The 12,964-nt window shown below is 41.0% G+C and overlaps 1 protein-coding gene across 3 annotated transcripts in view; it reads left to right on the forward strand.

Moving 5' to 3' along the window:
- Nucleotides 1–239: 239 nt before the first annotated feature.
- Nucleotides 240–12,964, forward strand: part of ERCC6L2 (ERCC excision repair 6 like 2) — a 44,620-nt gene continuing 31,895 nt past the window's right edge. For all 3 annotated transcript variants that reach the window (XM_050329891.1, XM_050329892.1, XM_050329893.1), the window contains exons 1-7: nt 240–332; nt 1,851–2,275; nt 6,204–6,323; nt 7,746–7,939; nt 9,888–10,049; nt 11,203–11,410; nt 12,801–12,941. In XM_050329891.1, the coding sequence (XP_050185848.1) occupies nt 311–332; nt 1,851–2,275; nt 6,204–6,323; nt 7,746–7,939; nt 9,888–10,049; nt 11,203–11,410; nt 12,801–12,941 (1,272 nt within the window). In that variant the 5' untranslated portion in view covers nt 240–310. The remainder of the gene's footprint in view (nt 333–1,850; nt 2,276–6,203; nt 6,324–7,745; nt 7,940–9,887; nt 10,050–11,202; nt 11,411–12,800; nt 12,942–12,964) is intronic.

The raw sequence follows: 12,964 nt of genomic DNA on the forward strand, positions 1-12,964 counted from the left end.
CCCAAACCTCGCGAGACCTCCCGCGCTCCGCCGGCTCCTCTGAGCGCGGCGCCCCGCAGTTCTCGCGATACCCGCGCGGCCCGGCCTGCCGGGCCGGTCCTGCTGGGCCGGGCCGGGCCGAGCCAAACCGAGCCGAGCCAAACCGAGCCGGGCCGGGCTGGGCCGGGTTGGGTCGGGAGCCGTAGGGTCCTTCCCGAGTGGCCCCCCGGGTCCCCCGGAGCCCCTCCCGGCCGAGGGCGGTGCAGGGTCCCCGCAGCGGCGGGGCCCGCCCGTGCCGGCGCCCCCGCCCACAGGGCCGCGCTGTGCTGAAATGGGTGAGGGGGGTGCCCCAGGTAAGCGTCTTCCTTCCCTGTGTCTTGCCTCTCGGCACCCTCGAATTTTGCTTTTACAGCCGTTTGTTGAAGCGTAAAAAGAAACCAGGAACCCTGGCGCTCTACATTAGGTGGTCAGCTTAAATAATTAGAAGCATTCATGGTAATTCCGCCTTTTTTTTTTTTTTTTTTTTAGAGGAGTAGTGGTTGAAAGGAGGTAGCGTGTGACAGGAGGCCATCATCGCAATGATTCATCGCACTTAAAGTGGGCAATGGGACACTTTTTGCAGCTGTAGTTAAAGGAGTAAGTGTAGGCGAGCATCTGAAATACCTGCTCCCTTCACTGCTGGCAGGTGTGCCGTACCCATGCCAGGAGGCCGTACCGCATCGTTTTCTTTATTTTTAAAGACAGTACTCCACGTAAATTATGGTCCTAGTTAAAAACCCACGAACTCAGTGAATCAGGCGAGTTAAAAGTAGCAATTCTTGCTTTGGCCTGTAGAGCATTGTTTTCTAGGCTTTTGTAGCAAAGGTGTTCTTAATACCACCTTTTGTGTGTGTGCATTTTTCTCACCTTGTCCCTTGTTGCTCATTAGGTTTGGAGCTTGGTAACACCAGTGCTGTTGCCCAGTGTGGTTTATTCCATTTTACACCCGGGACTCTAGTTTTGATGAGTCATAGGCGACTCATTAACCTCACATAAATGCTTAGCTAAAAACAAAGATGCTGTCATCTTAAATCGTGGATTGAACCTGAGAGTCTGTAAACTAATGTTGCACGTTGCTTCAGATATTACTGTGGAAGAAAGTAAGACATCTGCATGTGTTGAAAGGTGAATGGAGCTACTGAGAAGAGAGCAGCCAGCTGGGGTTTGCTAAACAGGCAAATCACACGTGGGCTGTGGAATCTCTGTAGCTAAAAGAATACTTCAAGGCCAAAGACTTTTAGAGGAGGGGTATTCTGTATGTTTGTGCCGTTTTTATTGTTACCTCATGTCAGCTTATGGCCGATGCTGGTTGCAGAATAGTGGGCTACATGGATGTTTTTATTTACATAATTCCATCCCTTTAAAGAAAGGAACTTAGTTATCATCAATTTACCTGGTACACTGGAGAATAGTCCTGTGAGGGTACACTTCCAGGACCTGGTGAGGAGAATCTCCATGGGGTTTTTGCACAGAGACATGAAAATGGGTGAAATGGGAGTTTCGTGCCTTCAACTCTTCCTCATCCTTACCTCTGAAAAGTGTCTGTGTTGATGTGCCCAGAAATGTGTGCTACCACTGGTCATAAGCATGAAGTTCCATATACACCTTCTGGTATTTATAAAAAAAACAGTGTTAAAGCAAACTGTAATTTTATGTTTAGCTGTAAACAGTAGTTGGTTTCTTTATTTTAGCGCTTCCCTCAATAAAGTATTTTATCTTAAGATGTATGCATTTTGTCAGATATACATCCAGTGTTTTAACAGGGTGAAGAAATGAAATACATTGTGTGTCAGGCCAGTTTATCACTGTGTGTTTGTTTTTTTTTTTTATAGATTGTTGGCGTATTGGGGAGAAATGCCTTGCCCCTTGCCTTGAAAATGGAAAACTTCAGGAAGGAGTAATAACTTCACTTGAAAAGGACAAGAATGGAAAATCATTTGCTGTTGTATTATTCTTGGAGTCTGAAGAAAGGAAAATATTAGTAACTAAACTTTGCAGAGTCAAAGACAGTAGAGGACCCTGGAAAAGCTCGATATTTGATGATGGTGATCTGGAAAAGCCATATTTTCCTGACCAAAATCTTCCATCTCCTGCAGTTCCTTTTAAATTATCGGACAACGGCGATTTTATCCCATACACGATTAACAGATACCTGCGTGATTATCAGAGGGAAGGAGCCCAGTTTCTGTATAGACACTATGCTGATAAAAGGGGGTGTATTCTTGGAGATGATATGGGCCTCGGAAAAACAATACAGGTATTCTTTTTGCTTGTTACAGTTGGAGAATAGCATGTTTTCTGGTACTGTATTTATAAAGCTTAACCTCCCCTTGCTGTTGTGGAGTTGGATGAGCCCGGACGTGACATCCAGGACAGCGCTCAGAGCCAGGAGCCACTGCTGCTTTAGGATTCACTCCTGACAACCATTAAACTGGGATGTGGTCCCTTTTGGTTTACTGTGTTGAATTTACTTTGAGGATTGCTACCTGTCCATCATGATAGGCATTTGCACTGCAGTACACAAGAAGAGCTTGGGGCCCTTATCTGACTCTAGCTTTTAAAATGTCTCTTTTCTTTTTTTTTCCTGAAAACAAAGTTTCACAGTTGTGGGAAGGAGCAGGCACATTTACTCCTATCTCTGGACCATGCTGCTTCTATCACTTTTGGAAGTGCAGCTGGGTTGATGAGAGGACAAAGTGTAGCTGGATTTTTTTGTTATGGTTTGAGTCTGTGTGGCCCAAATTATTTGTTTATTTTGCTGTAATTAGGGTGTTTCTGTGTGTGGAAATCCACTGTAGTCTGTCTAGTTTAAACTTAGCAGCTTGAGCCCGGTGGTATCTAGTCCTTGTCCCCCTCTCTCTTCTCTCTGTCCACGTGTCAAATGCAAGCTCATTCCTTCACTGACAGGTATTGTCTGTGGTATCTGTCGCCCTTCCATTTAGGAGAATGTTGACAGATGCCTTACAGGTAAAGAAGTATTGTTCTGTAGCAAACTTGACAAGAGGTGTGAGTAAGCTAGACTGACGAGACTCTGCTTAGAGCGTTTAGGGGTACATCCTGGATTTGTGTGTATAGCTGATGATGGTTTGTTAACAGATGCTTATTAAAAATAAACTGCATCCATTTGAAGCATGGCCACAGCAGCGTAAGAACTCAGCAGTTACGGAAGGCTGTTTCTACTCAGAACTGCAAATAACCTGATTTTGTGTGGTAAGAAGTGTATATAGAAGATAATAGTAAACTGGGAGGGAAGGCGAGGAAACTGTGTGGTTTTGCTTGCATCACTTTCATTGTTTGAGCTGATAGTGTGTTCCTATGTGGAATTCACATCTGATGGTTATTTCTTTTAATCTGTGTCAGATTTGCAGAAGTAAGGTAGAGGTTTCAAGAAATGTCTGTTGTGAAGAATAACAGGAAGGAATTCTGTAAGTACACAGGTCAGAAAAGAAAGGCCAAGGAGAGCCATCTGAGGCAGGCAGCATGGCTTTAGTAAGGGCAAATTGTGCCTGACCAGTCTGGTGGCCTTCTCTGGTGGAATGATGGCAATGGTTGATCCAGGAAGACTGGCAGATGCCATCTGTCCTGACTTCTGTAAGGCCTGTGATATGATCCCACATGATGTCCTTATCTCTGGAGAGACATGGGTGTCATGGATGGGCAATCTGATGGATGCAGCCAGAGAGCTGTGGTCAGTGACTCTGTGTTGAGGTGGAGGCTGGTGATGAGTGAAGTCCCTCAGGACTGTTCTTCAGTGTCTTCATCAGTGGCATAGTGAGATTAGTGAAGCCTCAGCAAGTCTGGAGATGACACAAAGCTGAGCAGTGCCGCTGACACAGCAGAAGGATGGGATGCCATCCAGAGGGACCTGGATAAACCAGAGAAGTGGGCCCATGAGAACCTCATGAGGTTCAGTAAGTCCAAGTGCAAGGTGCTGCAGCTGGGTCAGGGCAGTCCCAGACATGAGCACAGACTGGGAGAAGAGGTAATTGAGAGCAGTGCTGTGGAGAAGGGCTTGGGGCTTCTTGTGGGTGAAGAGCTGGGCATGAGCCAACAGTGTGTTCTTTTAGCTCTGGACTGCATCAAAAGCAGTGACCAGCAGGTCAAGGGAGGTGATTCTGTTCCTTTGCCCTTGTGAGACCCCACCTGGAGTGTCCAGCTCAGGGGTCATCAGCACCAGAAAGATGGAGGGCCACAAAGGTGATGGAGCACCTCTCCTACAAAGACAGGTTGAGGGAGTTGGGGCAGTTCAGCCTGGAGAAGAGAAGGCTCTGGGGAACCTCCTTGCAGCCTTCTGGTACCTTTATGTTCAAGGCCAGGTTGGGTGAGGGCCTGATCTAATGAATGGCACTCTTGCCAATTGCAGGGATTGGAACTAGATGATCTTGGAGGTCCCTTCCATGATCTTATGTATTTTTTTTAAAACACAGTGTTTATGCTCAGGGTCATTATGGAAAAGGCAGTTCAGTGGATTTGAAGTAAAAGGAAGAATTCACTTGTTTAGGAAAGGTTAGTACATAGGGAAAAAAAAATACTAGTTAAACTTCATTGAGTAACTGATTGAGTCTTATAGACAACTTACGCTTGTCAGTTACCTGAACTTTATTATTCCTGAATTATAAGATGATTTATGAGACAAAGACTTTTCTAGAAACCTTTTGCATTTTAATGTTCTTTGTACTTCTGAACTGATTTTTGCCTTAAGTGGCTTGACTGTGGGGTTCCTTCAATTCCAGCTGAATTTGGGGTGGAGGCAAGTAGAATAATGTTATTTCTTAATGTGAATACAGTAAATTAGTTTCCTTTCAAGGCCTCTAGGTTGCTTCTTGCTTTGTCTGGAAGAGCTGAAGATTTCTCAGAATGAGTTGCCACGTTACGCCTTTCTATTGTTAGAAATTTGTGATACAAATTCTTCTCAAAATGAAGGATCTGGAAGAGACATGGAGTTTTATTGTTCAGTTGAATTTAATTCTTATTCTCAAAAGGATTTAAACAAATAATTAAAAGTCACTAATTAAACAGCATATGCAAACTTGCAGTTCCTCTTAGCCTCAGCTTGTATGAAATACCACATATAAAAATGTTTGGGTTACTGTTATTCAACGTACCTCTCTTCCACCCTGTGGCCACATTAATGAGGGGTGTCCTCTCTCTTCTGTCCATCTAACTTTTCTCAGGCAGGTATTTTTTCTGCACTTTTGACCTCCTGACTGGCTCTTTTCCCCGTCATTAGAGGGAAGCAGCTCTTTTTTTGGAAATCAGCAGTTGATAGCTTTACCTCTGCCCTGCTATGAGCAGCTGTGTAGCAGCTGCAGAAGGAAGCGTCTGGAGCTGGCTGCTCTGAGGAAAAGGGGCCTGTTGAGTTTTCAAAAGAAGGGCACCTCTCTGATGATGCATCTGGTCCTTGCTGCTGCTTAGTCCCACAGATGCCATTTATTCCAAGTGGATTTTACAGATTTGCATGTTCTGGCCAGATATACTTTCTGCCTTATTCCTGTTTTGGATTACCATGGGAGCAATTTGGAGTAGCCTGTGCTGTTTGTTTGTCCTTGTGGTGGTGTACTATAATAAGCACCTTCTCATAATCACCTTGACCGCTCTGAGGCAGCTGGGAGAATATGGCACAGCTCAAAGAAATGGTTTTGATGTCAACAACAGGAATCTGAAGGAATGGAACATACAGAAGAAGACATATTAGTAAAAACCAAACCTCTAGGTTAAGCATCTTCTTCCTATTTCAAAAACAGGGTTGAGAGTAGAGTTGTCAAGTATATGTTCCTTCTGATCACCTTCTGAACTCTCCTCTGAGAGTCAAGTGCCCTTAAAAGGAGGAGAGTTGCAAGGCATGCTTCATCTCTGCTTTATCCTGGCTTATTCCTACTCTATCTCTTCTGTATTTTTGGGGATTTTCCACTTAGAGAATGAAAAAGTGAGATAGAGCAATTAATTATTGTTATCATGAATTCAGGGAATTCATGGGAGTCCAAGGGAAGGGGTCCCATTTTAAAAAGTGAGACTGTTTTTTTTTTGTTTGGGGTTTTTGTTTGTTGGTTTTAAATCAGTCTCCCCTCTCCCTGAAACCATCTTAATAAGTCACATCCAGGATTTTGTCCTAAATGTTTGTTTTCAGTGGAGCTCATTCAATTTGTTATCGTACATAATCACTGAGAATTGTTTTCTTTCTCAAGGTCATCTCATTTTTGGCTGCGGTGTTGCACAAAAAGGGAACACGTGAGGATATTGAAAATAATATGCCAGAATTTTTACTGAGGACAATGAAAAAGGGCTCTAATTGTAATCCCAAGAAGGTACAACTTTTAGTGATATAATCTTATGAATTTTGGTAAAATGCAATACTTGGATTTTGTTTGTTTGTTTGCTGTTAGAGTTTGTGTATATTTTTAAAAATTCAGGTGCTGACGTAGATTAGTGGTTCATGCCTTTCCTGGTAGGGTTAGGGAAGCCTGCAGTTTTCCAGACTATCTAGCTGTTATTGTCTAATCTGTTACTACTGCTGATCTGCACTAAAACAGAACATTTGAAATATCTGGATTAGACTTTTGGCTAGAGTACTTTGAAAAGCCTGTGTTAGTGGGTAGAAAATTAGCATTGTGTGATTGTATTTTTAAAGTAAAAAAAAAGGCATGTATATCCATAATAACAGGATATTTAGTTAAGACAAATGCCTATAGTTGGAGTATCTATTGCTAATAGACTTTGTGACCTCCCATGTTTTCTTGATGGGCTGTCATAATGTCAGAAGTAAGTCTCTGATAATCTGAGTAATCCAATACAGCAACAGCAAATGAAAGAAACCTGTAGAAGTTCTGTGTGAATAAAATAATCTGAAGATCATTCTAATTTTACCCATCATGGGAACCGTGTGACTTCTTTTTCCTGTTGTTGTTTTATTGGAATAATTAGAGAATTTGAGTGGCATAATGAACCATATGACTAAGCTCTGAAAAATGGATACATGTTCCTCAGGAAACACAGGAGAGAGGAAGAGGTAAAGGGGTAGCACTTCACATGCACAGGAACAGGAATGCTTCTGTCTGGGAGTAAGAGAAGAGCATCACTTCGAGAACATTTAATGTTAAAACAGGTCACAGGATGGACCCCACCCAGCCTTGTGGGGTTTTGAGGACCTGACTTGGGAAAGCCCTGGTTTGAATTCAGTGTTGCTCCTGCTTTGACTGTAAAGGACTAATAACTTTAATTCCTACCTCACTGATGTTATTATTCTATGATATTAGGTGAATTGTATGAGCTGTCTTAAGTTTTTAAACCCTTTTCGGGTCTTTTTGTTTTGAAGTCACATGATGACTAGACTTGTGGATTGCAGGAAGCTGCCTTCCCTCTTCATCCTTTTCTTTTCTCATCTGTAAACCAGTTTATGGTATACAGATGGTATAACAAAGCAAAGTGATAGTATTTCATGTCTTATTGCAGTTGTTAGAGTATAATTTGAGTAAGCAGCACTGTTTGGTATTTAACTTTAGTATTACAATATTTTCTTCTGTACTATTTATTTACTCAGAGTAAACTGATTACTTTTAAATTTGTATTAACTGTTGAAATATTTTCCATGCTGTGCTTTGAAGTGACAGAATTAAACAGTTGAAACTGTTCAAAGCAGTAAAATAAATCTTGAGATTTTGACTTTCCTTGTTGGGAAAGCGCTATGTTGTGGTTTGCACAGTAATACTGTAATTCATACTTGTTTTCAGACTTTCCTCATAGTGGCCCCTCTTTCAGTACTGTACAACTGGAAGGATGAGTTAGACACATGGGGATACTTTAAGGTCTCTGTCTTACATGGCAGTAAAAAAGATGATGACATGAGTCGCATCAAGCAAGGGAAATACGAAGTTGCTCTTACAACATACGAGACACTTCGCCTGTATTTGGATGAATTTAACAGGTAATAGTTTTAATGTGTTTTTTTTGTCTACATACAGAATTTTAACTAATTGCGCATTGTTCTTTGCAAGTACTTTTTCTGTGTAATGTATTTACATTACAGTGTTAAATCCAGTAACTCACTGTGCTGAAGAGAAGAATCTCATTTAGCTATGTTTGGTGACTTTAGCCTGTACTATCTTTGTGGTGGGATACTTGGTAGCAGCAAGCGTTTGAATAGTTTCCATTTGCTTTTACCACGCTTATGACATGTTCTTTAAAAGATCCAAGAACTGCCTGCCTGAAAACTGGTGACAACTAAAAGATACATAGAAAATACTTCTATCTTTCAGTACAGAGTAAGGAGACCAAAAACCTGGAATTTTTAGCAAATGTTCAAAAAGGTATTTTCCTTGTTATTTGCACTTTTCACCAGCTTGATGAAATTCTCGAGTCCTAAAAAGTTTGAGATTTAAAACTACCCATTTCTTATCTGATCCTCAGGGTTCTTTTCCCTTACTTTGTCTTGAAAGTAGAGTACAAGTTGTGCCAATGGTTACAGTAGCAGCCTGCTCTCAGCAGCTGAAATTGTCAGTGGATCTGGAGATCTTGTTTCAGGTGTTGGGGAAAGTTCAGGCTCCAGAGAGTGTCATGGTTGTCTGGACAGCCATCACCAAAACAATCAGATCTTCATCTCTGTGCTCAGGTCTGAGAAGTGCAGATAGAAGAGTAAATTAGTTTTGTCAGTAGTACCCTAAATCTTTGTGTTGTCTCTGAGGGACCCTTCAGGCTTGGTCAGGAAATGGGTGCATGTGCAGAGCAGATCTGGTGTGTGACTGCCTGCACATGCTTTGCTCAGCATTCTGATTTACCAAACTGCTTCTAGTCTATGAAACCGTGTCTTGCTTAGCTACAGTGATGGACTGGCCTCAAAAACTACTCTTAAAAAATTAGATAAGAATATATATGCTCAGTTATACCTGTAAATTAGCATAATGAGAGATTAGTGGAAGGAGCTAGCAGGTGAATGTCTGCTAGGCTCCTTTCAGAACCTCCAATTTTTAGCATATGTTAGGAATGTAAGGAACTCTGATATGTATGAATGTATTTAGTGAGTATCAAAAATATTGCAAGAGCCTTGAGATTAGTGAACTAAATTCAGCCTGCTCAGGATAGAGGGTTTCTACTAAACGTGTCTGTTTCAGCTTTTTATAGCCTGAAGGATCATCAAACTGGATATTGTGTTCTGAAATACTCATTCATACATGTAAAGTGAACTCATAATAAATCCCTTCATAGGGACCTGGTGGCTTAAATTAGTATCATTGTGTATGGGCCACTTAAGTTTTGTGCTTGAACTGGCTGCAAAATATCTGTTGGTTACTGCCTCTAGATATGTTCCTTCTGGTCACTATCACAAATTGCAGAAATTCCTCTGCCATATTAGTGTAGTATAGATTTCTTGAGTGGATTGCTTTCTTGTAGAAAACCAGGCAAACTGAAATGTTTTCAGCCAGCTGCTAGTTACGCTGGATAGTTTTTGTTGGGAAGATGAAGCATACCTGTGTTAAGCATGTTTCAGTAGTTTGTGCTCAGAGACTTGCTTATTTTTTGTACATTGTAATGATGAGCGGAGCTCATATTGGTGAGATGTGCTGGTTTCATTGCTCCGCAGGTTGAAAGCTGCTTTCTTCACAGAAAGTATTTGATACAGTTGGCAGTAGTTCATTTATTTGGCTGTGTAGTTCACCTGTTAAATTCTGCCACATTCAACTACGGCAATCAGTTTTACTAAACAAAGAGAATACGAAGAAACTGAGTAATCTGGTACAATGTGAAACAGAGAAATCAAAAAGTAATAGTGTATTATAATGATCGCAGCCACTTGTGTGTCTGACTTCACCTTGGTTGTGTATGTGGGACAATGGGATAAGAAATGTCAGTTAATGAAATGTTTTTGTGATCTGCAGCGTAGAATGGTCTGCTGTGATAGTGGATGAAGCACACAGAATCAAGAATCCAAAGGCTCAGATAACTCAAACCATGAAGTCATTAAGATGTAGTGTTCGCATAGGTCTTACTGGAACCATTCTGCAAAACAATATGAAGGAACTTTGGTGTGTTATGGACTGGTAAATAATTTATTTCTTTATGGTTATACACCTCTGTATGCTAACCGTGCAGTGGGACTGGGGTAGAACTGGGTGATACGGACCCATCTGTGTCATAAAAACAAACCACAACCCCTGCCTCAAACCCCTGATGTTTTGTGGGAATGTAACTATATTTTTGTTAATGCAGCTGTGAAGGTGAGCCCCCGGTATGAATTTTACAGTTTTTTAATGCATTTGGAGCTCTTCACAACTGGCTTCTCTGGGAAATGTGGGAAGCAGTTGAAAAGATTCTTCCCCCACCCACTGTATTTAGTTCTTTTTTTTTCTTAAGGTTGCTTTTTATGTCTTCTGTCCTTTGCCCAGTAGAGAGGAAATCATTACAGAACCTTGACCAACACTGTGCCTTTGCTCTGTCCAATATGTGCAGGTCATTCTGACCTGCTTGGAGGATGAATACAAAACTATTTTGCTGTTTTTCAAAGTGCACAAGTGCACTTATTTGCAAAGCAATGGTCTTGTCCAGAAAAACTTTTAATGGAGAAGTGCAACTAACTGTAAATAAAAATCTAAACAGAGAAGACTTACTGGCAGCACTTCATGGAGGAGGAACAAAGCAATCATAGGATATACAGAGCAGAAATAGCAGGAAAAATACTTTAAACTTAAGTGTTGCATCTGGTCCACTGAAGCTATGCCTGTGCTTTTAAAAGATTGTTCCAGTATGTAGTGCTGCAAGGATTATGAAATTCTTTTTAGTCTTGGGTTTCTCAGGATTTTATTTAGTAAACTGCAATATCTGCATAATCTGGTTTAATAAAAACAGTGAAATTTGAAAACATGACTGTTTACGTTCCAATTTAGGCTCCTGATGGTAGCAGCCCTGTAGTTTAGAAGTTCTATGTATTTGTGACTTCTGTTGGTCTACTAAGGTTTTGTTTTTCTGGAAATTGCAAACCTTTTTCTAAGGGGTATTCTCAGCATTTGAGAGTCACAGAGAGCAACTGAGAAGCGGCATGCCTGAAAGTAGTATGTGTTTCTATTTGTACATAAAATTTTTAGTATTTTCTCTAGTGGTTGTTAATTTAAGATCTCTTGCTGTTATCCAGAATAAAAAATTATGGTATGCTTTAAATCAGTGGATCAACCCCTACCCCCTTTTGTTTTTTAATAGGGCTGTACCAGGACTTTTAGGTACCAGAGCAGATTTCAAGAAGAAATTCTCTGACCCAGTGGAGCACGGCCAGAGGCACACTGCAACTAAAAGGGAGCTAGCAACAGGCCGTAAAGCCATGGTGAAGCTAGCAAGAAAAATGTCTGGCTGGTTCCTGAGGCGCACCAAAGCCCTCATCAGCGACCAGCTGCCCAAAAAGGAAGACAGAGTAAGAGTGCCTTCACACCTCAGATGCAATGCTGATGAATGTATCTCTTCTTTTTTGTCTTCCTGTTGCATTTTCTCTCTTTCATCATGTCTGTAGTAGTTTCTGGTTTCCTTTCGTCTTAAGAACTTTAATCTATAGCTTTGGAAAAGATGCACTTTCGATAGTGTGCTTTGTTCGCATCATTATACGATTGCATATTGAAAAGGAGTCAGTTAAGCCTGAAAATGCTCAGCTAGTCTTCTGACTAGTGATTTATACATGTGTTCTAAGTGTGTTTGTGTACTTATCTGTGCAAACCCAAAGCAATGTATGTAAATCTCTTGAAATTCTATGTAGAACTTCTGAATCTGCAGCTTGATGCTTTGTGTATGGAATAGTGAGCTTTTTAACTCCCTCATTTTCAATCCTTAAATAAAAGAAAAACCTCAGGCACAAAGCTGATTCTATGATAAATATGTAATCCTGTTCATCTGGTGCAATTGTAAATATTATAAGAAGTGATAATACTTTGTGAGTATAGCTAAGAGTTCTGATAAATCTTTCCTTCTAAGTGGACAAATAAATAAATTTGCAGCTGGTTTTGTTTTCAAAATTTGGTATTTTTTCTTCATCCATAGTTTATAATAATGTCATCTAAGCTGTCTTCTGAAGGAAAGATTAACACAAACATCAGTCAGTCGCTTTTCTGAATCTAGCAGGTTTTATTCTTTTCATTATCTTGTTAATGTGAGTATATGTTCAAGTTACTGCTGTATTATTACGGCTCAGCATGGTGCTGCTGCTGTGTGGGTAGCATAGGTTAAGGAATGATCTTGGGATTTCTGTCTCCTGCTGCTTAAGACTAAAGACGTCATGGAGATGCCGCCCGTGGTCTCTAAGAAGAGGGATCAGAGTTTTGGCCATAGCACTGTGTAGATCCTTGCCTTGTCATTGCTTACTCCGTTTGTCCTGCCTGTGGTGGTGCCCTACAATAGCCAGTGCCTAAAAAAGGGAAAGAAAGGGCAAATTATGCACCTTGCAAGGCAGAGGGGAATCTGTAATTAAAAGTATGCATGTATTTATCTTGCTTTTCCTTCCTCTTCCTTTTCCTCCACAAAAGCCATACTGAAAGGTTTTGAGAAAATTAACAGCAAGTTCTTGTAGCTTGACATTGATACTCTTTGTAGAATTTTGGGATGGAATAAAATAAGCATACATAATTTTGGCTACAATTTCATGCTGTTTTGGTGTCAAGATCCACATTTTTTTCAGTTGGTGGTAGGAGTTGAGCAAGTATAATATTTATTTCTAATTTCAGTGATCTGTGATTTCTGCTCTTTGATGCAGTGCTTTTTTTGCCTTTCATTGTACGTTGCACATAATAGCGTTTCTTGGGTTTTCTCTTCGGCAGATGGTGTATTGTTCCCTGACTGAATTCCAGAAAGCTGTGTACCAGGCTGTGCTAGACACAGATGATGTAACCTTGGTGTTACGAGCAGGAGAGCCCTGTAGCTGCAACAGTGGACGCAAAAGGAAGAACTGTTGTTACAAGGTAAGAATTTGCAGTGTTTGGAT

The sequence above is a fragment of the Myiozetetes cayanensis genome, unplaced genomic scaffold (assembly GCF_022539395.1).
Source record: "Myiozetetes cayanensis isolate MyiCay16 unplaced genomic scaffold, myiCay2020 scf4, whole genome shotgun sequence".
NCBI classification, from domain to species: Eukaryota; Metazoa; Chordata; class Aves; order Passeriformes; family Tyrannidae; genus Myiozetetes; species Myiozetetes cayanensis.